The following is a 27,252-nucleotide window of genomic DNA, read 5'->3' as shown; positions in this document are numbered from 1 at the left end:
CATTAATGCATGAAGCTGCTCTCCCTCCAGCCCTTGTGACCATCACCCTCTCTGACACTGAATTAAAGACAGAAGCGATCATGAGGCTCCCTTCACCTCAGATCTGAGCCCGACACTCCTCTGGAGTCTGAATCATCAGAGGATTGATCAGAGTATGATGTAAGATAGTAAACAAAAGCAATTCCAAAATTATAAGTGATCAGAAGGAGAGAAATGTTCATTTCCTGCCGTTACCTGCCGGGTAATGTTGTCGTCTTCTGACTTGTGCTCGAGCGGCTGTGATTTGTCAAGGTGATGAGCTGATTGTCAAAACAGTTGATGAATGAATTATGAATCTAACTATGTGGTTTTTATGTCATTTAGCAAAAGGGAGAATATCAGTTTGAGTATTTACACGTGTAGGTAATTCATATCTAGATGCCAGAGGCTCCATTTGCATCGATCGCCTACCATCATTGATTGAGCTTCCATAAAACAGATCACTTTCACTCGTGGCAGGTTTGTCATTTGTCTGTTGGTCTTCATGTTTTTATTGTTGAGCCTTTCATCAGGTATGTCAACAAGATGTGTGCAGACAACTAGAATAGCTTCTGTCACATCCGCAACATCCAGAATGTGGAATCACATCAAAGCTTTCCTCCAGTAAGTGGTTACATAGGGACTATACCTGCAGGGCTGGCACATGACGTCACATGCTGTCTGATGTAAACAGGCCGGGGTCAGTGAAGTGCAACGTCCCTCCAAGCATAAAAAGAAAAATGCCAATAAATTGCTAAATTTCAGTTTGTCAGATGTTAAGATTTGATGTTTACTTTATTGTACATGATGGTGAACTAAATATACTATACACTATACCTATCTGTGTTTGTTGATCTGTCTGTTAGTTAGCCGGATCATTTTCAGGATCTTTGACATTTTCGTTGATTTCTCAGAAAGTAATTCATAGATCAACACAAATCTAGACGTGCACAGATGTCAAATTAATTATATTTTCATAGAATCTTCTCACAGTGAAAGGTTGTTGTAATATCAGGTGGGGTTGTGTTCTCTAATAGTGTTTCTAATAGGCAGAGCAGCAGCTTTAGAAAAGTGTCCCTAGAGGTCAGAAGATGAATACAAATGTTTGTGGGAAAATATCAGATACGTGAATATGAGCAATTCCAGGCTTCAGCATTCTCAAAGGACGCTCTCAGTTTCACACCAGCGACTCAGGAATAAGCTGCTGGTCTCTATTCTTCCCTGCACACAGCAGCCCTGCACTTTCAATTTCATACTGATGCAGACAGAGAGAGCCTTCACATCAAGCTGCTCTGAGCTTTTTATACGTTCTGTAATGGGCATTACAGTAAAACAGATGCCCTCAGTCCGCTGTGTTCGTGTACCGCTGATGACGCAGCCTCTGACAAGTGAAGCAGAAGCCACTGCACTGCACTGCTCAAGATTGGTCCAAGGATTTCATTTCTAAAAAGGACCACTAAAGTGATGTGGCAAGTCAATTTGACAATCATGAGACTCCTGATAAAGAAAGCCTGCAGAGAGAGACTCCAGTGAAGTGAGGGAATGGGGGAACTGGCTCTAAAGAAAAGCAGCCGACCATGAAATGTTCAACCTTTACACTTGAGAGATGGTAGGAGACGGTGAGAGCAGGACGGAAAAAAGCGACATCAGCGCGAGGGAGTTGCATTCTGTGGCAGCACCATTTCATCATGTGTAACCAAACTATAGAATCCAACACTTCCTCCTTTCCTTTTTGGGATTTAATATCATAGCCTCTGAAGAATAATTAAGGTTTTCATCTCATTTGAAATAGTTCCTTCTTTTTTTCTCTCTTGGTATCTAGAGATGACCACAAGTTGTGTTTCCGCCACAGTCTTCAACAAGGGAGGATTCCACCCCTCTTCCTACATTTCAGAAGAAATGCCTGATGCAGGGACGAGCCTGGAGGAGAAATTAGCCGGGAGTTTATTGGCTCGGATACAAAAGGAGCAGATTGAAAAGGGGGGCTGAGATGATTGTACTGCCTTTTGTGCCGCGCTGCGCAGTCACTTTGATGCTATCTCTGTCATCTGAGGCGCATGCCGCGCATTGGGCGCCTCGCACAAAAGAATATGATGCACTACCAGAGGCCTTGAAGATGTTTCTATCCATTTTCTGAAAGAGTGGGACTCTCTGTTTGAATCACCTCATCCGAGTATCGCTCATTATCAAAGGACGCCATGGCAGTAAAAGCCTGTGTAATGTATTTGATAGTGAGAGAGAGAATAAGAGAGTGGATGTAGTTAATGAAAATCTGGATCTGGATATCGGGACACAACACTAAAATTGTGCAGAATTCCATTTTCCCTCTTTCCCCTATACTCTGCTTTAATATAACCCTCAAAGTAGAGTCTGAAATGTGAGTGTGTTATAATCTAATACCTCTAATGGGTGGAAAAGGTTGACTGTCAGATCCTCACCTGCAAAGTAACAAGGTGATAATGGGAGGAATGGTTGAACCTTGATAACAGAGGAGCATGTGATGAGGCTGGGGGAAGGGGGAGGAGGAGGAGGAGGAGGAAGATCTTACAAGGCTGCCATTATCAGAGTTATTTTCACACTGAGGCGAAAAGAAAGATCTTTGAGTGGGATGGCTGAGGTCTGATCAGAACCTCCATTAGCACGGAACATAAAGGGCAGATGGAGCAGGGGCAGCCGTGTGAAGAGGGGAGCAAGGTACAGTGCGCCGGGGGGGACACTGCGCTCCGACAGGGCTCGATGAGACCCACTACACATGCAGCACTTCTGCATGGAATAAGCATGACCCCGAGGCTCGAGGGGAAAAAAACGACTGTAAACACTTGATGATAAAAGACTGCGATGCAACGTAATCACGGTAAGAACGTAGCTGTTGATGAGGGCGATTCTGAACAGCAATTAACTGCATTTATCAGCTAGAACGCAGTTTTGGCAATCAACACTTGGATGCGAGATTTCACGCCAGCAATTTTCAGTTTACTACCGAGTCAGCAAATCATTGGTGATCAACTCGCAGGCGTCACAAACGCCGCAATTAATGGATGTGTCAAGTGTAGAGGCAGGGAGGATCGTGAGAGCGTGTGAAAAATACACATCTGTGTGGATGAAAAGGAACAGCGATCACAAGTTGAGTCTAAACAACAGAGAGGTTGGTGATATGAAGGATGGGTCGTAACCTTTTTCAACCTATAGCTCTGGATTTTTAATCGTACGCGAACACACGGCCTCCATGCAAAACTTAGTTTAAGTCTTTTTCCATCAGTCTGTGAGCAAACATGATCTGATTAAATGCTGCAAACAACAGGCAGGAGTGAAAGGAGTTGGTCACTTGTTGGAGGTATTTTTTATGAACAATAAGCTCCACGCTCACTGGCACATTTTATTTCCTGTGGCTACTTTAACTTGTCAGTTAAATGCTTTCAATTTGAAACTGTAAGAAATGTTCAGTTTGCATTTGCAGCAACTTAATGAGGACTTTTCTTTCGGTGAATGTCGCTCAACAGACCCAGTTTATAATAAATATTTGTATTAAAAAGAGACAGGGACCATTGTCTTACCAAACTTTGCGATAGACACTGACATTTATCGAAAAGAAAATCTTCAGATTGACATTTTAACTCGACTCATTGAAGTACGCTGTATAAATAAAGGTTGATTTAATTTAATGAGCAAAAACAGTCTCGATTACAGTGTCTTCATTTGAGTGTGAATATAAACTTCATATTTATGATCTGCAATCAATTGTATTGGAGTGTGCATCTCTAAGATTGTGTACAATCAACAAATTGTACAATAATCCATAGGATTCTGGGTCAATCCTCCTCCACTGAATTCAATTTCATGGCTTAAGTCAAGCAATGATTAAGTACGAGAGAATTCCAGCGGAATAATGGTGCATTGTACAGTAAGAGAAGTAGCAGCTTCAAACCTCCAAGGTAATGAATGAAGAATAAGACGGCAATTCCTGCTCTGCACTCGGAGGATTAGAGACATGAGGACAGCGGAGGAAGGACGAGACAGTGATTCTGATGGATACTATTGTGTGGGATAGGAACACTGAGTCCCACTGCTCTTCCTGCTGATTGATTTGAATGACTGGGGGAGGACAGGGTGGAGGAGTGAGACTAGAGGTCCTATCTGTGCTGGGGAGGTCTTATCATCCCCCTGGCTGTCTGGCCTGCAGGAGCATAGTTTATTTTGAAGAGAGGAAGTCACTGGTACACACTGTAGTGAAAAACAATGGCTGCTCCTTCGATGTCCCAAACAGAGATGGATCTCACTGGCTTTTATGTTTGGTTCATGTGCTAAACATGTGTCATATCATCACATCATTTATTTGCTAATAACATACACATCATTTATTTCTATTGACTACCACGACAAATGATGTACTCTCTCTAATAGCACAGCAGCAGATCCCATGTGAGAGAGAGCGATATGTGTGTTCTGCCTGAATAATGTCACCTGACAGAAATGTTTTTTTTTCTCTGGGAGCAGTTAATCTGATGAATGAAAATATGGAGCCTATGCATGGATTTCTGCTTGATGGGATCCCCAACCTCCCCTGAAAGGCAATTAATCAGGGAACATAATATTGGAAACAGCAACTTGCATGACTTAGAAACTGATTACTTAACTACGTACATCTAATTGTGTAAATGTCAAAATAGAATAGAATATATATATATACGCTGGAGACCTGTCCAGGGTGTACCCCGCCTCTCACCCAGTGCCAGTTGGGATTGGGTTCAGATCCCTATGCGACAAAGATAGTGGATGGATGGAAGAACAGAATAGAATACAATAGAACAGTCAGCTGGGATTGACTCCAGCAGACCCTGCAACCCTCAGAGGATAAGCAGTAAAAATAATGGATGGATGGATAGAATAGAACAGAATAGAACAGTCAGCTGGGATTGTTTCCAGCTCCCTGTGCGACAAAGAGAATGGATGGATGGAATGATAGAGTAGAATAGAATAGACTCGCTGGGCTTACTGATGTGTACAGGTGGCCTTCCCCGTTCATGGCGATGTATAACCCTGTCTTCACGGACTGAATGGCGACAACTCTGAGGCCCACAGGAATAAGGTTGAACAAAGCTGAAAAACAAAGTGAACAGGCAAACACACACGGTACATAAAATATAGAATAAATAGAATGAAAGACCATCACCATTTATAGAGCTAAGAACATTTAATACACTGGGGGTGGGGGGGGGGCACGTCATGTTGTGATGCATCGTCCGAGCGCATGCTGCCCGTCATTAATGCTTCACAGAGCATAGTTAATACAGTAGCTATAACTGTTGCATTGAGGTAATCTGTGGAGATGAATTGCAGCGCGGCCGGCGAACGTGACCAGCCTTGCATGGCCTGGGTCACCCAGAGCTTCTTGAGGAGTGGCTATAATTGAGGCCACCAGTGGTGCATGGCAGATTTAATGGGCCTTTTGCTGTTGTAACAGACTCCTTGGGCCTGGGATGGTAATGGATATTGTTTATACTGGTGAGAAACAACAGAATTGGCCTGGCTGTGACATAAGTGTGTGTGTGTATGGAAGAATTAGGTAATGACCTCCACTGACCCTTTAAGTGATTTGAGCATAAGTGAAGGCTAAGAGAACTACTGTTTGGGATAAGTTGAAATGTAAAATGTATTGTGGAGACGTCAGCGTCTACACTTGAAATGATATTGGGAGTTTTAATAATACACGATGTATCCCTCGTGCACACTATGTGTAACCCCACTGTTTCAATAAGTCCCGCCCTTAAGCGTATCACATTTGACATGTGCCACATCTCCTCACGCTGACAGGAGTAAGTGACACAATGTAGAGTGTCAGACCAGCCTTAGCACCGAGCACAGGAATCAAATTAAACACCTTGCCTGAAGCACTGGAGGAGCGGTGCCAGAACAAGCTAATAATACCTTTTCCTCCCTGTTAGGCCTACTGTTTCCTGGTCCACTTTCTCTCTGCGAGCGGAGGACAAACCTGTGAGAGCCCATAGCTGCAATTTAAGAAGAGCCGTCCGATCCAAACAATGAAATATGAGGGGGGCAATTGGCCTTGAGGTTGGAGAAAGTTACCTACAGGGTCGCTGGTTCATTTTCCTGCAAGCGAAGAATAAATCTAGACCAGGAAAACCTCTCTGACTTGTACTGTGGATTGTTTGTATGAAGCAAGATGCAACTGGTAAAAACCTTTGTGCTAAAGGTATAATTATAAATAAGTGTGAAATGATATATTCTAGATACTCACAGGAATTACTGCTGTCATCCTTGGTCCCATCAAGAGAGCCATCGGGATTCATTTGCAAGTAGTATCCCTGCCTGCAATATAACCTGGTCACTATACCCTTGAGCTGGGGATCTGCAGGGAACAGAAAGAAAGAACAGAGTGGACAGTTAGCATTGACAACAATGATGAAACACTTGTGCTGCCACATTGTTTCTTCTCAGCAAAACACCTCGAAATGCTGCAGAACCAGCAGCACTTTCTGATTCCTGTGTATGTTCACAGGCGAATCCCACAGCCAACTTCCTGGGCACATAAGCCCCCGCCAGGCTCAGAGATAGGCCATCCAATTATAGGCAGCAGAATTAATCTGCGGTCGCCCGACTCCCATAATGAACCCAACAGCACCCTCTCTGGGTTCTCGGTGTGCAGGATGTGAGGAGTGTCTCTGCTCTGCCCCGTCTAGCTGACCAAACATGGGAATTAGCCACATATCTCCTGTAAATAAATAACCGCTACTGTTAAATTGCCCAGCGCCGCGACGGCTCAACCAGTCTTGTTCTGATTTAATTGGCATTTTGTGGGTTTGTAATAACAGCAAGAAAAGTGAAAATATACAACAACAACAAAAAGGGAGTTGAAAACATTTTAATAAACCTGCATGTGATCGCACTTTGGAATGTCACTGGAAAGATATTACTTGTGCTCAAGCTGTGCGACAATATTTCTCCCTCTGCATGTGTGTGTGTGTGTGTGTGTGCATGGGCAACCACTGGGGTCATATACCATCAACATTAGTCTTATTGTGGAGACAGCCATCACACCAGATTTCATTCTCAGAAAGCCCCGGAGAGGTGAACAATCAACTTCACCTGAGCCTAAACCGTGGCCCCTTGCAAGCCTGTGTGTGCAAGAGAGAGAGACACGCAGAGAGAGAAAAGGAGAAATAAGAGAGAGGGAGAGAACGGCCACAGAGGAAAACTCAAGAGGTCTTGCTAAGGGCAGAGAGAGAGATTTTTTTTCCTATCGGTGTACTGCTCAAGGCAGAGTGTGTCGGGTGATGGCATTAGAGGCTCTGAGACCTTTACAGCCTGAGAACAGGAGGAAATGTCCTGTTGAATTAAGACATTGCTACTATTCAAGCAGCAGTTCTTTGTCTCACCAGGACAATAAAAAGGTGGTGAAGGCACATCACTGACAGAGAACCTCAGCTACAGGCATCAAGTCGGCTGAAAGCAGCTCTCTGGTTTATAATAATACTTAAAGCATCAAAACTGGAGCAGCAAGACACACCTGTCAGACGCAGACGTGATCCGTGCTCCATTTGTTGGCTTCAATATCTGATGAACTTACACTTTCTAACATTCAAATGGAAACTATCTTTGAGTAAATGAGATACAACAGATATCCTGTTATTGTCCTGACAAAATTATCCCCCTACAACTTCACAGCTGTTGTTCCTGAAACTTTTTATGCTCATGCTCTTACCGCACATGAGCCGAATCTTTGGCCAGAAGTTAGTGAGCGATCACAGGAGAGTCGGCTTCCCTGCAGCCTGTTGTTGCTGGTGTTTGCAGGATTACCAACCCCAACTTTAAACTGTAAAAATCTAATTCTTTCTTATTTCTTTTTTTAAATAATTTATTGATTGACTATGGAAGCTCAACAAATCACCAAATCAAGATAAATACTAGTCATGAAATAATCTAATAAAACCAAAATTTCATATAAAATATTATAAAATGTTCAAATTTTCACTCATATGGAACAAAGAAATATGAACACATTTCACATTTGATCTGAAATCAACTGCTCTGAATTTTTACTAGAGTTTTGTAATATCACAAAAACCTTAAATTAACATTTAATTTTAAGTGTAAAAAAGGAAAAGACAGGGATGTGATTGTGTGGGTGAACATTGAGACGCTGATTAAAATTAAAATCTCTGCTTTTGCTTAAACCCAGCAACAATTTCTTAATTTTCTTTCATTCGATTAATCAATGAATCCACAAACTGTTTCAGTTCTTCATTAACAAGACTCTTCATCTGTGTTGCATTAAAGACAGAGATCTAATGCTCAATTCATTTTACTGCATCACTCTCTAGCTCTCTCTCTTTTCATTATTAGTTTGTCTTCCAGTCACGCTCACTACAAACAGCTGAATGCATTCACTAACTACGCTTACAAACAGCACATGAGCATCACTAATCAAATCCCACACCGAATAACCTCAGGGCCACACCCTTATCTCCCTCCACCCAGTGACGGTGGAGATGGGCGAGTTTTCATGCAGCAGGGAGACACGTGCACGAGCAGCTCACAGACATTTTCATATGGATTTTTAATGAGCGCACAATTCTCCAGAGCAAATACTCTTACACACAAAGGCGCCTAACCTACGATCGATTAACGACTTTTATCTGCAGCATTTAAACAAGGTGGGGGAGTGAGATTGATTCTGAAGACAGATCAGTGGGAGGCAATCTGGAAGAATTAAAATGGTATAACTGCTCGCTGGCCATGTGAATACTATATCTGAGTGTGTGTGTAGGTGAACTTAGCTCCTACGTGCTATAAATCATTTGATGTTAGCTGTGTTCCCTAGGGCGAGCCAGCCAGTATCACACACACACACACACACACACACACACACACACACACACACACACACACACACACACACACACACAGAGATTCCCCCTTCAGCATCTCCTCTGAGCTGCAGCGAGAGTGAGGCGAGAATCTGTAGATTTTCAAGTAATTTATCAAAATTGAATAACCGACAGGAAAAAACACATAAAGCAATGAGAGAACGTACGAGATAAGTATCTATGATTTATGATCGTTCACATATGAGACGTATATTCATTCATTCACATCCTTAAATACCAGGGACATCATTTACGACTGACACTTTAACATAACACATTCATATATGCCAGTGAATACATTATCATGACATAATTGCTTGTGTGATTTTTTACAAAGCTGCCAAACCCATTCATACAAATCAAGCTGAGGGTCAAACTCACTCATGGCCACTGGATAAAATGTTTCATATAGACAAGATGAAACTAATTCCCTTACAAGAAAACATTCCTTATCTCTCATAATATAATTATTATACATTTTATGATACTGGAGTGGCTCATGACACTCCCCTTCAATTAAATTTATCGGACCACTAAAGTTTTTCAATCAAGACTCAGATATAATTCTCTGAGAAATCAATGCAAATGGAAAATGCAAAAAGTGGGAAAAAAAAGAGGATTCCTGAATCTGCCCTCAGATTTGGATCTGCAACTAAATCTAACACAAACTGCCCCCCCTCCACCAACTACCACGGTAATCTAATAGTTTTTGTGTAATCTTGCTAAATAACAAACGCTAATGTAAATAACTTTCTTGACGGAGGAAATGTGTCAGACAATGAGGAAGATGTTATATGCAAAGCAATGGAGAAAGGCTCTGTGCTTTATGAATGACTACATTTCCAGTTCTATCACACAAGCTTGATGCTTTTTAAAATCCACATCTGCTTTGAAACTGTCTCGGTGGGATTCATTGAGTTGAGCAGGTCTTTGACTCGTCTTTCTCTTGTGACCTCTTTGTCTCTTTCACCTCGTCTATCTGGATATTCACTTTTTATAATAAGTAAAAAAAATAGTGCCTTTTATCACTGAGGAGCATCGACCCTCCACTGCTGTTGGACTTTCCCCGTCGCACCAGTGTTTTGGGGTTTTTTTTAACAACAGAAGCGCTGCATGTTCCTCCACAACACTTCTGCGTTTCTAGGGAAACTGAGGTGGTTTGGCAGCAGCGGGGGGGGGGGGGTCCTGAGAGAAGTGTCAGAACCATAAGATCTCAAATTGTGTTGTTCTGCAGCAGACGTCCCCTCTGCATATAAACTCAACTGCCACCAGAAGGTTGAGATTTCATTTTCTTTCTCCCCAAAGCGACACAAAAGCTCCCTCATTCCCTTCCTGTTTAATATCTGTTTCTGCCATTCCTCTGCTTATGTGTGTGTGAGCATGTGCAAAGACACATGTCCTGCTCAGAGCAAAACAAACAGAAGAGGGGCACAGCTGCAGCAGCAGTTGGAGGCTGTTGTCATGCCATCACCTGCTTGACCCACTTCGGATGTTTCTGGAATAGGACAAGGGCTTTTCCGGCCTGCAGAGGAAAAACCCCTGCATGTTGCTTCTGTTGTCATGGGAAACCACAGTGCTGGCACTCCGTTCTCATTTCACGTACATCAACATCTATGACATTTTCAACAATAACTCATCGGATGCAGACAGCTCTGAAAGCTGACTGATGAGGCACCGCTGTGTCCTGTCAACACACACGGCAATAAATAGCCACAGAGCAACAAAGCTATAACCTCAAATGGGTTTCTAGATCGCGAAAGATAATCTAATTGTCTGATCTGTGTAACATGATCCAATGATCTACGGATCTAATCTGGTGAGATAATTAGAGCCAGAGCAGTGAGATTATGGCCGAGCCCAAGCTGAATGTGGCCCCAGCTCACTTCACTGGGTTTGAGTTTAATAGGATTTACGACTCAAATCTAATCCCTCAAAAAAAGAAAATCTGTGTGATCACTTGCTTTTCCATCTGTCATCGAAACAAACACAACATGGATGATTTAGAGAAACACAAATATTCCCTCAAGTGTTGGAGGTCAGGAAAACACATCTGTGCACACAACACTTTCAATTTTTGTGTTGTTTCCGCTAAACTATAAATATTCTGTTTTCATAAAAGACACTTTATTTATTCAGGTGAACTCTTGGACGTATCGAGCACTGAGGTCGACCAACCTGATGCTTCTGCAGGTCCCAAGATCAAGGCTGGAAAATAAAGGTGACCAGGGTTTATCTGCAGCAGCTGCTCCTAGTCACTGGAATAGTTCACCTTTAAAGTTGTATCAGAACTTCTCGGATCCTACAAAGGATTGAATTATTGCTAAAGATCCACTTTAAAGGCACCAGAATTTACTGAGAGGGGCCAATTCCATGTCCAACATCCGTGTACAACACCTGAGTAAGGAACACACCAATGAATCAATATTTTATAAAACAAAGTTCCTTGTTTAAGCAAATTGTGTTCTTTAAAAAGCTTAGATTTTGATTTCATCTGCTGTTGTGCACAATTCAAACATCTCAAATATCTTTCACATTTGTTTTGACATATATGTTGTATATTCTTTCATTGGAAGCCTGTTCAGCAGCTTGATTAACTCTGGTTGTTTTAAATAAACTTTGGCTTTCAATACTAAATTAGATAGAATTAGGATTGTTAGTGTTGATTGATGATAGTTACTGAAACACTTTCTTTGAATTAGACTCAAATGATCAGGCTCAAAAGCCCAATTCATGTCAGTGTCAATCAATGCGGCCGTAAGAATAGCTAATCTGGAGCCTGGCTCGGAGGATCGATGCTCAAAGCCAAAGGGAATACTGGTGTTAGAGTACATTTCAGACACCTGCACTCCGTCATCCTGACACACCTCAGTGGGCATCTGAATCTGACTTCAATACATAATGCTTGGAGAGCTGCTCTGCTCTCTGAAGGCTCAGGGAAACCCAGCATCCGTCTCACCTCCAAGACAACTGGGGCCGTCCGTCTGTTTTATCACAATATCTGATCGGTTGTGTATTTGCTTGAAAAAAAGCTCTTCTGGAGTCAAATATTACATTAAGCAGAGGGAGGAAGAGAAAAGGAGGGAGAAGGAAAGTGGGTGAGGAGAGAAATAGTGGTATGTGCAGTACTTCCCAATCACTCCCCGAACAGCAAAGTCTGATATCACTTGGTAAAAGATCATTCATAATTCTCATTTGAGGCTGAAATTAATGAAGTTTATTCCCATTAGGCCTTTAATCACAAATAACTAAGCCACTAGAAAACAGTTTGATCTGATTAGAGCTTCAAAATGAGGACAGAATACTCATTTCAAATTCATTTCAGACTGATTTTTAATTATATCTATATATTAGTAAGTGTTTTGGATCTTCTAGGCACCGGGATCATGCTTCTGAAGCCTAAAGACAGTGTTACAGTGGATTCTTATTGTTCAGGGGATCTGGAAGCCCCCATGTTGCTCTGTGAAATGGCTGTTACAGGCGAGATGTTGTACATTTCAGGATGACATGGTATCCAAGGAATACTGAAATATAGACATACAAGTATTTGGCTTTTTGTTCTATTGGCACAGCCAGACATTAATTCCTTGGACAAATGACGCCATAATCTGTCGGCATCTGTGATCTGTGGGGGGCTACTGGACACAAGTGTCGATTTCAAATGAGCCCAACGCAGAGGTGACACAGAGGGACGGACGAGGTTTGAACGCACGCACACATTGGGCAGAAGCAGCAGCCTGGAGGACGACCGATTTAAACCTGCCATTCTGATGCACCCTGACCCACGTCCAGATGTGTCCTCTATGTGCCGGTATACAGACCCTGTCCTTTCAAAGCCATTTAATCCATGTAATCACTGGGGGCTGGTGAAGGGGACATTTCATAGTGTTGTGAACACAGAGGATGAGAGAGACTCATCAAAATGGCTCTCTTTGTGAACGAGATGAAAGACTAAAACACTGAAACACTGCTTCCAGCAACAAGTAAATCATGTTTAAGATCTTAATTTATCATACAATTATAAAAGATGAAAACTGTTTGATCAGAGTTATATCTGGTTGTCCTGGTGCAACAGGTTTGATACCTGGTGATTCCAACAGTAACCTTCATCAGCCACTAACAAGAGGAAACAATTAAGAGTCAGTTCTTTCCTAAAGGAATTATCCTCAATTTAGAAGAATTATCTTTTTAGATGGCTCTGATTCCATAATTGTTGACATTGCACTTTAACAACCACAGGCTGCCACAATATAGAAGTAAAAATGTTCATGACATTTCTAAGTGGGGGAAATATCAGCTGTAGCAAGAAGAGGCCACTGGCCCCTGGATTCGTAAAAATTATGTGAGAAAAAGATTACGTTTGAAAGACGTAACCTCCATTCCGTGGGAGATATTGACCTTATTGCTTGCATAAGAATGAGTTTTCATTTCGTTTCTCTTGTGCCGTGGTAATAATGTAAAGAGCAGTTCAGCCAGTCGTGTATGTGCTTCATAACGATCAGGCCTTTTTTCTGCCTGTTAGGTGAACGTGTCTAAACCATTCTGTACAACTCGTCAGGAGCCTGTCTGATACCTGGAGCTGCGTGTAAATGAGATACAGGTCGGATATTTTCAATCACCTGGCTAAGGAAGGAAAAACAAGATCCGTTTTACGCACAATTTAACTTTTTACGCGCAGATGAAAGAGTTTAATTCGTGGCATTATTGCCTCATAGCTTAAACCATATATGCGGGAATGTAATTATGACACTTGGTCTAACCAAGCGATCAACCAGTGGTTGGGTGGATGCACATGCTTACACCTCGCACACTTAAGTTCCCACACCTTGTCTCCGTAGTCTCCGCTTCCTGAGTCCGAAGATGCGCACTTTAGAGAAGATGTCGACCAGGTTCCCATTGCAGAGCCCCTTGTTCTTGTTGGGGCTCTTCCTCCGTCGGTTGGTGGAGGGCCGGTCCAAATGCTGCTCCCGCGCCTGCCTCTTCTGCCGGATCAGCCCACTCGCGATAGCAGCAGCCATGGCTCAAAATGTCACAACTGCTCTGGTCCAGTCTGCACACGGAGCACAGACTACACACAAACAGCCGCCTCTCACTGCTCGCAGCCCGGGTCACAGTCCCATGGTGGCGGCTGAGTGATCCGTTCCGCGATGTCAAATGTCAAATATATATATTTGTTTTCTAGGAGCTGGTTTTCTGTTCTGTCCAAACACTACATGATACACGTGAGATTGAAAGAGCCGTCATCGTCACTCGAAAAATTCTTGTACATGATGGAAAAAATGTGAGATCAGTTCGTGCGTAATTCCATACATGCATCTGCAACCATTGTCCCGATGGAAACCTTACGCCAAACTCAAGCGGAGCGAGAATTCAGAGGTTCATCCATACCTGCAAAGTGATGTTTCTGTTCATAGTCTGTGACACAGTAGCCTCCTTAAATGTCCAACACCGGCTGCAGCGTCCTCTCGGCGCATTCAGCCACTCTTTCCTCCTTCTACCCTGCGTTTTCTTCTCCTTCAGCCAGACGCGTCTGCTCTGTCAGTGTGTGGCGGTGTGGAGACGCCTGTGCAAAAAAAACATACAGCCTCCCCCTACGAAGATCGCCACCGGAGAGGACTCAACACCAGCCCGGGCGAAGTCCAAGTTTGCGAGAGGCAATCCGCGACAGGGTTCCCCCGCGACGACCGGTCAACAGACACACATTTGCAGATGCAATGACATACGCAGCCGTGTGATTATAAATCGATGCACTGCGATGAATTAATGCAAAGTTGCACTTTAAAAAAAACTCCGTTGGATTATATCCTTAACATGTAATTTCTCCTTCCTCTTGCAGTCACAACAGAGGCGGGTGGGCGCGATGGGAGTCAGGGAGAAGCGGAGAAAAGCAACACCACAGAACCAAAGCTGATTCTGGATCCTGTGCAGATGACGTCTGCATTGTGTGACAAGCTGAATACAAATAAATATAAACTTAAACCCCCCGGCGATCGACACACACCTCGACCCAGTGGATTTTCATCCAGGGGCTGTGGGGTGTGTGGCGATCGGTGCGTAAAAAGGATAAAACGCGGCTCAATTCATTTTCCCACGCTCAAATCTCGAATAAAAAAGCCAAGAGGAAGTGGTGGCCACTTGCTTCACTCTATATACCCCCGATCAACGCATCCTTCCCATCAACAAGTCCTAACCAGTCGTTAGTGCACGCCTGAGAGAGGAGAAGGAGAAGGCGAAGGAGGAGGAGGAGGAGGAGGACCCCCCCACGACCCATCCCCACTCCCTCCCTTTCGACCACCAAGCCCCCGCTTGGAGGGGAACGATCAGCGGCTCTGAATGCTGCCATCAGACGGTGAGATGTGCGTTATTATCAAAAGCTTCCATTTGGGCTCCAGGGTGCATTTACTTTAGGATCAGACATGAAATCTGAACCCGACCTGACAGAATCTTCACATTTCACCTCACCACCACAGTCACATCTGTACAGCATGAACACAAACATGATGTCAGTGTGTTATTAGAACTATTCTCACTCCCATGAGATGAGGAAGCACATTCACGTTATTTCAACGATTTCCGTGAGGCTGCACGCGAGCTCCATGTGCGCTTCGTGGCTCTAGCTCCACGGACAACGACGGAGGGAATCACAACCTCCACCTGCGCGTAAAGTCCACACCTCAACCTGCAGGATGTCCCTATAGTGAGCCACATGTGACTCAATCCTCCCCTCAACCCATCACCTCTGTGTCCACTTCTAATGCTGAATTTGACCAACGTGGTTCAACACAATGAAACACAACAAAATGACAAAACAATACCGGATCCCTTCCCTCGCTCCGGGGTGAATATCTGTCTCAATCACAGGCACAAGGAATTAAAACTCAAGAGAGCCATCTGCTGTTTGTGGTTGTAATTAAACATTTGGTGCTGGTATGTGGGAGTGCAGTTGGTTGTATCCGTCTTCTGTATGTGTGTGTGGATCCCCTTCACATGCACCTGTTGATATCCTGTTGTATGAAATCACCAAAAAGGATGAGTGGAATTTGCAGATAAGCAGCATGTTATGTTATTATGTTTCCATAATAACTGTGGGTCAACAGAATCAAATAATCAGCTGAATTGACATTAGGCAAAACAGTGAGAGACATGACTGTGTTGTCCCCACATGTGCCTGAAGACATATTTTATAGAATTAAAACATATTCAGAACAAATAAATAATGGTATTTTAAAATGTGTTTTCAAGGGTTTATAGGGTGCCAACAATCCTCCTCATATAAAATCAGCTATTTGCACCAGTGAGGTGCCTACGTGCCGTGCATGGAGACAGAGTTTTTATATCCCATGGCTGCAGAGGAGCCTCTCATCCTCCTCCCGCTCCCCGATCCGTGGTGCTGTGAGAGTCACTGCAGTTAACGCTCCAGCCAGCAGCGGACACTGTCAGCTCAACAATGGTTCCCTCAGCCACGAGTCGCACAGCAGCACTGTCACAGCCACTGTTCTGAGTCAGAGGCAGGTCTCTATTTTGCTCACAGACACATGCAGGTTTGAGGATGTTGCATTTGTTTCCAGCTCACAGGAAACTGAAGGATAACAGATTTTTATTGTTGCGACCGTACATCACTACAAACCTGCTGCTGCAGGTGAGAACCAAAGAAAACTGGGGATGATCCTGAAAAGGGGAAGGGAGGAAACAGGAGCCTTTACACTGCAGAGTTTCCCTTTTCATCTTAACACAGCATGAGGCTGAATAAGGTTGAATGCACGGATGGTCAGACAAGCTCCTCACACATATCAGACACGCAACTGCAAAATTTCTTTTCACAGCATGCACAGGAGCAGCAAAAATAATCTAGCAGTTTAATCCACCACACTGGTTTCCTATAAAGCTCAACACAGCGCAGGGTGTAAAAAAAAAGCACATCACAACCCTGTTACACATTCATTCATGAAGCAAAACAAGTACGCACATACCTACATTTTTTTTCCTCCTACACGTAAATGTATGAGAGTCCATGGCGATCTCATTCCAAAGCACTATAAACCAAGACCTTTTCCTGTGACTCCTAATGCTGGATTTATACTGCCCCTTCCAGGTCTAACATGGTTACGGTGAACTGACAGTCTGCCCCGAGCTGTCCATCCATCCATTCTTTACGTTGGGTCCCAGAGAGAGGCAGTGAGATGAACACACTTGGACATTTCACCTGAGACAAATGAAACAGGACTAAATGTTGCCTGAGGTTGTAATTTGCAAGAAATTAGCCAAGTTACTAAGAAGATGCTTCTAAGTTTCTACTCCGCTGTTATGAATACATTCTTTACACTGAATATCACAGACTTTAATATCATGCACACTTGACCTGAATTAAAACATGGCAACCAAAATGCAGAAAGATTCAGTGAAGGATTTGACGCAGACTTGAAGCCACAGCCTCATCAGGTCAGAAGATGTTAATCCAATCGTCTCTGAGGAAATTACATTATTGTAAGTTGGACGTCCCGCTGCAGAGGCAAAGCAAATGTCACCCAATGGAACTGGGACAAACAACTCATTTGATTATTGCTGTAACTTTGCCCCGGGGCCATGTTCTCTTATCACCCGTCCTGATAAAACAATCGGCGGGACTCAGCACTTCACAGGCCCAGTGAAATACAAGAAGTTCAACGTGCTACAATCAAATTAAACCGTGCTATCAAAAGACAGGGAATTCATTTAATTTGAGATGAGTAATGATTTTGCGTAGCTGGGATTTGTGACATTTTCTTTTCTCCCCTTGTCTTCCATCCTTCCCCGGGCTTTGGCAGTTTAATCATTGAATATCACGAGTCTCACGAGGGCCCTGATTATGGACTGTGTATGTAAGGGTCTCATTTGTTTTGACGAGTCTCATAGTTGGAGCTAATCAAGGAGTCCAGATAGACGAGTGAGCATCGAGAGCTTGTAAAGGGGGGAATGAAAATGGAAAGCTTGTGTTAAGTGCTCCTGAATAAAGAGCGCACGGTGAGGCCCTTGAGGTGGAGAGCATCACAACGACCAGGAGTGGAACAGATTCATGTTCTGGTGGGGGATCGTTTATATCTGTAGCTTTCATAAGATTCTTTAATGAGTCATTGCACAAAACATTTTTGGGTCGATAACTCATCTAAAAGGAAGCATTTGAGCTTCGGCAAAGAGGTGGGACAAGATAATGCACAGTTACTTCAAGTGAAACAAAAGGGATTAAGATGGGATTTGAAATATTAAATGTGGGAGACCTGAAAGTAAAAGTGCTTTGCACATGGGGAGCAGCGATGTGAAAAGTGTCACTGGGAGCTTATCACTGGATTTGAGAGATCTGAGAGTAGAACAGAGGATAAGATGGAGCCTGCCCGTCCAGTGTCTGTAAAATACTCTTTCTACACTTTATTCTGGCACATTTAAAAGACTGTCCATCCAGCCGCTTATTCTTTGAATGTCGCAGGAGATCTGGAGCCCGCTGCAGCTGACATTGTGCCAGAGGTGGGGCTCAGGTCGCCAGTCCACTACAGAGAAAAACAACCATGCACACTCACATTCACACTTTCGGTTAGTTTCCCTAAGCTGCACGTCTTTGGACTGAGAAAGTCGAAGTTCCTGGAGAGAGTCCATGCAGGCACAGTGAGGACATGCAGGCTGGTTCAAACCCAAAACCAGAGCTCAGAGAGACACTGCTAACCACTGCACCACCCTGGATATAAAGTATCACACACATTTTTTTTTTAAAATTAATTTTCACTAACCCAAATCTTAACACCACCATAAACTCTGCGGTTTTAAAGTTTTTAAATTTGAATAAATTGAAAGAGATTTCGAAAATAGCTTTTGTGATAATACAGAAGTTAATTCAAATCTATTTTATTCGTAAAGCGCATAATCATAACACACATTATCTCAGGTCACTGTGAGGTCGAGACCTTTCAAAACTACAGAGAAACCGAGCAGTTCCCACAACGAACAAACACTCGGACATCGAATACCAAACAGCCCTTTAGACAGAATTCCTTGTATACAATCTGTCACCACTCTAGTAGGTTTGTCTGAGCAGTGTGTTGTGGCTCTGCTTGTTTCTGAATGTACACATGTGAATTGTATGTCAATCACTGAGATCATATTAAATGTGGAGTGTGGTGAATAATGAATAACTGCATGCTTCAGCCTATGTGACATGAAGGTGCAGCCTCCTATTGGACCGAGGGCTGAGGTTCTTCCTACTGAAAACATGCCAACAAATAACCGGATGACTGAGCTTCCTGCAGTGATCAAATGAGAAGCAATCTTTAAGTGCTGCTTTATTGCCAACAGGATCACTCACGCAACACTGCCGATGAATAATATATTTGAAGAGGTTAAAAAAAACAACCCAGGAGAGAGTTTAGCTCCAAACGAGCGGCGAAGGAGCCGATACATCAAGTCCCCGTGCTCGCAGACCTTTAAATAGCCGGTGCTCATGCTGACTGTCATAAAATCATGTACAATGCGTAATCGCCGCAAGCTACACTAAATATGCCACGGGAGAATATGTATAGCTGCATTACAATATGTCTCTCTGTTGTGAGCTTGATGGAGTGTTGCCCCTCCCTGAGGGACGAGATTAGACGGGGCCTGAGGTGTGGAGCCCTCCGACGGAGACATTAATGAAACAGAGTGGCTTCAAAGTGTGAGCTGCACTCACAAATAGCTTAGACCAAGATTAAAAAAACTTAAAATGCTGAACTGCACATATAGTAAAAATAAGAATCAGCTGCCAAGCCCGGCCTGTGCCCCGGCAGGTGGAGGAATCAGAGGAGGGACGTTGGAGGACGTATCTGTAGAGAGAAGGTGATGAAGCAACAGATCATCTTAAAGGTTCAGTGCGTAAGATTTAGGTGAAAGGGATCAATGGGCAGAAATTAAATATGAAATAATCCTAGTGATGTTTTCACATAAATTGTACAAATTGTTGTTTTATTTACTCTAGAATGGGCCCTTTATATTTGAATACTTTCTATTGAAATACTTTATATTTTAATACTTTATATTTACATCAGGAGCGGGTCCTCCCTATGGAGGCTGCCATGCTTTTTCTTTTTTTTTTTTTACAGTAGCTCAGACTGGACAAACTAAACCTATTGAGTTTTTGTGACATGAAGCTGCCACAGGTTCTCTGTCATGTCTAGGAGGGTGAGGGGTATTCAGCTGCAACATGCAACTCCACCACTAGATGTCACTCAATCCTACACGCTGAACCTTTAACTGTAAATTTAGAAAGACAGACTAATCGGTGATATATGTTTTAATATATGAGGCTGGGGGCTTTTATAGATGTCCTTTGAGTTTCCTCATATAAGAAATAAAACCTAATTACAGTGAGTGGAGTCGGGCCAGTGATTTAACAAAGCCCCGTGGCTCCTCACCAGCAGTGATTGGTTAACAACCGAATAATAACCCAAATCACAAACAGCTCACTTACATGGTGCATCATTCGGGATGAAGCCAAACACTGATGTGACGGAGCAGATAAATATAACGAGAGAGGGCTGAAGATGAACATCTTCGGGAGTTGGGGGGAAAGTCAGACATGCAGCAGCAGGAGGAAAGACATCACAATTCACTGAGGAGTCAAACATGCAGGTCAAACACACACATCCTCTGGTCTCTCTCTCCGTCTCACACACACACACACCCACAGCTCCATCGTTTGATCCTATTTTAAGTCTGTAGCAGTGATGGAATGTGCCCTGTCAGCAGCGCTGCAGTGTGAGGTTCCTTGGAGAAGCCCTGGGCAGTGTGGGAGAATATCAATTAGTCCAAACCCCTCTGGAAAAACCTGCCTCCGGAGCTGAAGGCTGACACCGGGTGTGTAAAGGTGTGTGAGCGTGCATCGCTGCACTGTTTGCCTCCAGGTGAGTGCATGTGTCGGTGCATGGGGAGCACGGGTGCTGCACTATATGTAATGAGGGATATAGGTGTGCACATTAATATGAACGATTTTGTAATGCAGGTGAGAGACCTGGGTGCATTTCAGTTTAATAGAATGGTAATGAGGGTGATGTCAGGTCAGGTCGAGCTCCATTTGTGAATTCAAAGATGTGATACGGACAAAATCAGGTCTGTAAATGCTGCTGTTAATGTAAAAGGAATCCTTTCGATTAAGTCTGCAACACAACGCACAGACACACGATCCAGGACAAGAGACATTTAGAAGGATGCACAAAGGGATTTCTCCTATTCTCTCTTTTCAAATACATAATTGGTTTCCCCTGTGGTAATTGTCTTTTCTCTCAACCTGGCTCTGTGTCAAGCTGCAGTCCACAGAGTAGGAAGCCCACAGGTCCATCAGAGTCCCTGATGGCATCACTACTACAAACAGGACAGTACCACACACGATGAATAGATTGATGTTTTAGAGGAAACATATTCACTTAATCACACTTTTGACGCCATTTTGAGTTTAGTAAAGAAATGGTGAAGGAATTTGTGACTAATAAATCTCTGAGTCAACTTATAGGACACCTTGCACCGTACATGATGGGAGTTTTCACTGTTCATATTATAATATTGTTTAATGGAGCTTTATCTAAAGGTCTTCTCATTAATTAAAGAAACTCAGCCTCACAAAAATGTAAGTCCATTAACTATCATGTTTAATGGTGTGTTTCATATAACTCCAGTTTTAGTGTTTCATTCCTGGAGGTTCATTAAGTTGTGTTCAGACGATATGCACCATACACCTCCAATGAGACCGTGTGTGCACGGGAACTCAGCTGCCTCTGATTGAGGACAGCTATAAAGTTTCCCCTAAGAGACAATGAAAGACTAATGATGTCTGAAGTAGTTATGATGCCTATCGTCATTAACCGGGGCTGCACTCTGACCGCTCTGACCCTCTTAGACCTGAGAATAAACCGAGGAAAAAAAAAAGAAAACAGATGATAGGTTGCCTCTGCAGAAATAATGTCCATGCCTGAGAGTTTGACTATGAGCTAATGGAGGTGACAGTGGGACAAGGGGTGCAGTGATTAGTCTGAAGTGACAGAGGTTAATCCTCCAGTATGACAGCAGTCATTAACCGGCAGACATCATGACACACTCACACACTCAGACGCCCATTAACACTGTCACAGATCAAATGTTAGCACAGCGTCAAATACATCAAATGCTCCTCGTACTCCCCCGATTCACTCTGTCTCCTCTGAGGTGTCTGTGATCGTCAGTGTGACAGGAACACACGAGATGGAATTCAACTCTAGTCACATCACATGACGACAACATGTCACTCTAGTATTTTCTGTTAAATATTAAGAAATCAGTTTTGATTTAAAGTTGAATTAACTTGAAATTTGATATTATCTAGCATTATATTTGTTAGCATAGCATAAGATGTTAAAGTAATTCCATACTCTATATCATGTTTTGTTATACATGACATCACTTTGTGTTTACACACAAACACATTGGACTTCAACGACTTTAAAATGTGTCACCAGCCGAGAAAATATCCTCAAATTACTGATGTGTTTTTGTTTGTTGTGTTTTTACAATGAATCAACACTGAAAACCAGAATGGCACTCGATCAGACCTCCGCCAAGTCCAACAGTTCACTTCAATTCAGTCAAGCTGCAACGAATTTCAAACACTCATCATGTGCAGTGTAATAAACATTTAAAAACCCTACACTACAATAAAGCAAATACCTAATGACACAGAGAGAAATTAAGTTTGTGTCCCTCTGGGGAATTGTAATTTTCATTCTATGTGGTTATAGATACATAAAAGCACAAGATGTGTTGTTTTCTACCTGATTCAAGTTCCATTATATTATTTTATTTGTTCCAAGAGACAATTTATAATCAAAATTTCAGATAATCTTGTGCACTTTCCCATTAATTAGCACTTCCCAGCAAACCATATGAAATAAGTAGGAAAGGCAGCTGCCATGGTTACAAATGCTCTGCTGTTTATCTGCCACTAGAGAGCAGTGCAGTGCTCAGCAGGACACTGCTGCAGAATTACAGTGTCGATTAGAGGAAGAGCTGCTCTGCACTCACAATATATGTGTTGTTTCTTTTTTAAAAATGTTTCTCTTCAGGTCTTACACGACTTCCACAGTGACTCAAACAAAAGAGTTCCCACTAAGTGGAGCTCCATCAACTTCAATTTGCAAGAGGGGCAACACACAGTGTGAAGAGATCCAGTGAATTAAACATAGAGTCGATCCCTGGGAAAGTAAGTCTGTCATGTTGGTGCTTTGTCTCCTCTGCTATATTTAGTTTTGTGTCTTCTGCTGCATTTAGACGAGCAGCTGTCGAGGCGCAAGACTGAAGCAGAACTGGAGCTTTGAACCTTTACTTTCTTAAAGATGCCCTCAAGTGGCCAAAACATGCTACATCCCAGATACTGTGTTTGTGTGTGTGTGTGTGTGGACATGAAACACCATGTGTCCAACTATCAATCAGTTCAATCAAATCCAGCTACCAGTCAGTTACCTCGTAAAGACTGTGACAACATGACGGAAGCAGTGGTGAGAGTTGTGACGCGTAAGTAGACAAGGTCATGTTTAGAGTAATAACTAATATCAGCAGTGACTCATTAGTGATGAGCCATAATGTGTTTATGTTTCTGGGTGATGTAAAACGCTCATTGATTCCCGGTTGCCAGCTGGTATTCCTAAAAATGTCTGCTCCCGATAAACTTGTATAAATGTGTTTGTGTGTGTGTGGCAGAGAGAGAGAGAGGACGTAAGAGCAGTGAGAAAGTAAAACTAGAGAGTAATGGACGAAAAAAAATAAAAGGCTTTTGTTTTTATTTCCGTATGTTATGCAATAGAGGCACAGAGGGCTCTATGATATATGGATCACAGCCTTAGGACATAGTTTCCAATCGCAGTCTATGACACACACACACACACACACAACACACCCACGGTCACTGCTAATGTGAACATCAGAGCACACTGTTGTTTATGTGTTCTTAATGTAAAATGCAAACATTAGCCTCTGCTAATCAATCACTGACGCTCCAGCGGCACTGTCATAACAAATCACTGGTTATTGATGGCAGAGACAAAATTACATAAAATGCTAATTATCCCAGTGTGGTGCAGACCCTGTTAGACTTCGTAGATCACAGGTTACAGGGTTGTAGTAGAAAACTAAGTTCTGCGCGTCAGCAGGTTCTGAGAAAGAAGTCAAAACTCAGCACATGAGCCGGAACAATAGTGAAATCTAAGCATCAAACACCATCTATTCTATCCATGTCCCCGAGCCCTGATTTACATATATTCAAATCATTCTGGTTAAATAATAATGATAGAAATGTATTACAGTGGAGAGAATGGTACTTTATTTTACTCTGTGTCAAACAGAGATATAAAAGAGTGGAGAAAAAGATTTTTAAAAAATCTGTCAAATAGAGTGTTTCATTTGCATGTCAGTGGTTGGGGCCTAATGAGAAATGACACATTTGTAATTACAGTGGACTATAATTAGCTGGAGTGTAAGTGAGATGCCGGAGCCCAGGTCTTCATGACTGGGCTCCACTTGAGGGAGCGAGCACATTAACCCATTTCAAATTCAAAAAATTACTTCAATGCAAAAGAAAAAAAGCCATACGACTGTATTTTTCTCTCCATGTGAGGCAGACTGTCGGTGGGGTGGGACTTTTGGTTGGAGAGCTCAATTGTTGGCAGCGCGGAAACGTTGGCCGTCGCTGCATCTGCTGGAGCTCACTCACCTCCTCCTTCACACCTACTTGCAGAGGAGGTGGAGGAGGACGAAGAGGAGGAGACGCGTTTTCACCGCAGGCCTCGGGATATTAAAGATAGAGGGTTTGTTTGGCAGGAGACAGAGCTGCAGACGATGCTGGTGAGAGAATTGCAACTTGGCACATCTGACCTCATATGATTGCTGCTAACGGCCCCGTTATTTAACGGCCCCGTTATTTAACGGGGACAGTCTAAGCCAAAAACATCAAACGTCTGAAACCCTGTAAAAAAAACTTAGCTGAACTTCTTTGATGGATTCACACTAGTTACACTGAATTCAGAGGTGACACATCTTCTCTGTGAAGAACGGGATTAAACTCATCCTGCAGCATTTCATTTATTCTTAGACAGAATTGGAAAGTGACTAAAAACATTTACTCAAGTATTGTCCTTTGCCTATGTCACTACAAGACTTATATTTTAGTAGTAGTAGTAGTAACGCTACAGATTAAAGAACCCAGGAGTATGAAAAGTAGTTAAAATCAGCTCTGCTGTTAAAATGACTGGGTGCTTAAAGGATAAGCGGATGAATGGACTTGCATCTTAGCCTAAGTCAGCGAAGTAAAAGCAAAAGGCAGAATCCCCAATCCTTAAAAAGGAGCTCTAAAGGGTTAAGAGTGTTCAATTATTATGTTTAATATATTATTAGATATCTGTTATGCTGGATTACTGCTGCTGATGCACTGACATTTAAGAGCCACGGGGGGCTGGAGCCAATCCCAGCTATCGTTGGGTGACTAATACTGTGCTTATGGTCAATCCTGATATTAATTTGCCAAAATAGAGCAATATGTCAAATGGGTCAATTTAAAGGAAACGTGGGCAGAAACACTTGCTCATCACTTTCTGCACTTAGTGTATTTAGACATAACGATGACTCCACACAAAGAAAGCTGACGGATTTAAATTTGATCAGGATTTCCCGAACACCGACTCCTCAGATCATCTTGTATAGTGGACAACTTAATCAGATAAAGCATCAGTCAAAATGGCATCACACCGTGTCATCACATCAATGCATTGTTCAGGAGGATGTAGAGCGTACAGCGAGGGACTCTGACATAAGGGTTGTCCACGTCCCAGAGAATGCACGTGTTCTATTAAACCGTTGTTTCAGTGTTTTTCCAGCGGACAGAGGAGTTGACCTTTCGACATGGCTCTAAAAATAGCCACACTCAAATAAAGGGGGGCTCCAGGATAAGTAAGTACAGGTGCACACAAATGTCTGCACACACACACACATGCAGGGACATTAGCACATGCGCGCACACACACTCACCACAGCGTCCTCTCCATCAGGCCCCCTGACACCTGGTCAATTCCTGCTCAGGGAAATGTGCTGCTGTCCAATCAACAAGTTTAAATTAGATCACATTAACCAGTGTGTCTTACAGAGACGTTAGAGGGAAAACCACTGTGTTTGTTGTTAGGCCACGAAGACACAGACTCTGACAACATTTGCAGCCGTTAGTATGGAAATATGCATCCCAGTGTGTTCTCTTCACTGCAGGTTCTGATGCAAAGATCCTCAATTTCAGCTCAGCGAGAACATGGGATGAAAACAGAAAACCCCTCACCAGTTTGTATCTGCAATCCTGCAGTGATACGATCACACTGATCAGACAACAAAACCCAAATCACTCTGTGTACAACCCTGTGTTGTTGGTGCTGGTGAAATCCTTCTCTGCTACGCCACAGAGGGGGTGCACTCAGCAAAATCCATGAAATGAAGTTGATATATTTCTTGTGTAATGTTTGAAAAAACTAATTTTGAGTTTTTTTACATCCGATATTTTGATGTACTACATCAAAGCGAAACGTTTGTCTGGCTATATAGATGAAAAGATTTCAATCAAAGGCATGTTAAACATTATTCATGTGGTTGATGAAAGCAAAATATAAAGCATTATAAAAACAATATCCCAGGACTCCAAGGGTTAAATAATAGTTATTTATGAATAATTGAGAAAATATTTGCAATATATTAAATATTTCAGATGTTGCTCATGGTAAAGAATGGAATAAATCACCTGACTGTTCAGCCTTTTTCACCTGCTAACACTGCTTTGGTTTGACAGCCATAACAGGTATTGTTCACATAAAAGTTTAAATAACTCTGTTTTCTACCTGCCAGGACCAACATATACAACAACATGTTGACTTGGACAAATGTGAGAGGCATAGATGGATATACAGGTAGGCCAACGTTCTGACCAGCAGCTATAAGACAGGCCTACAGCAGCAACACATAGGACATAGAGAATACACAAAGATAATAAAGGCCCAGATCTAAGCAAACAGCCAGTGCTATTCTAAATTTGTGCACGATTCTTTTGACTTTCACTTAAAGTCCTCTATTCAGTAAAGAGGTGGTAGGGACAGACACCATGAATGCACTGAGGGGCACATCAGGTGAACCCACTCCCCTGCATCGAGCTGTTCTATCAGAGACATGTTGATTCCCCACACAGAAAAGATATCACTGCCTCTTTCTCTGTTTGTGTACACACTGCATTTACAGCAGGACACTGGGGGAGATGGTGGTGCTCCTAAGGAAAAACTGAAAGAGACTCCGCAGTGCCAGCACACTG

General features: G+C 42.8%; 1 protein-coding gene across 3 annotated transcripts in view; it reads right to left on the bottom strand.

Moving 5' to 3' along the window:
• The window catches only part of fgf14 (fibroblast growth factor 14), an 86,887-nt gene that overhangs the window by 18,407 nt on the left and 41,228 nt on the right, over positions 1 to 27,252 (bottom strand). For 2 of the 3 annotated variants that reach the window (XM_020100758.2, XM_069533067.1), the window contains exons 2-3: positions 6,275 to 6,385; positions 5,012 to 5,115 (exon numbers count right to left, since the gene is read on the bottom strand). In XM_020100758.2, the coding sequence (XP_019956317.1) occupies positions 5,012 to 5,115; positions 6,275 to 6,385 (215 nt within the window). Of the gene's footprint in view, positions 1 to 5,011; positions 5,116 to 6,274; positions 6,386 to 13,725; positions 14,473 to 27,252 lie in introns of those variants that run through there. The other variant, XM_020100757.2, reaches the window with a different exon arrangement.

The sequence above is a fragment of the Paralichthys olivaceus genome, chromosome 10 (assembly GCF_024713975.1).
Source record: "Paralichthys olivaceus isolate ysfri-2021 chromosome 10, ASM2471397v2, whole genome shotgun sequence".
Classification (NCBI taxonomy): Eukaryota; Metazoa; Chordata; class Actinopteri; order Pleuronectiformes; family Paralichthyidae; genus Paralichthys; species Paralichthys olivaceus.
Note: the sequence above shows the minus strand (reverse complement) of the source record. Positions and strands in the feature narration are given on the sequence as shown.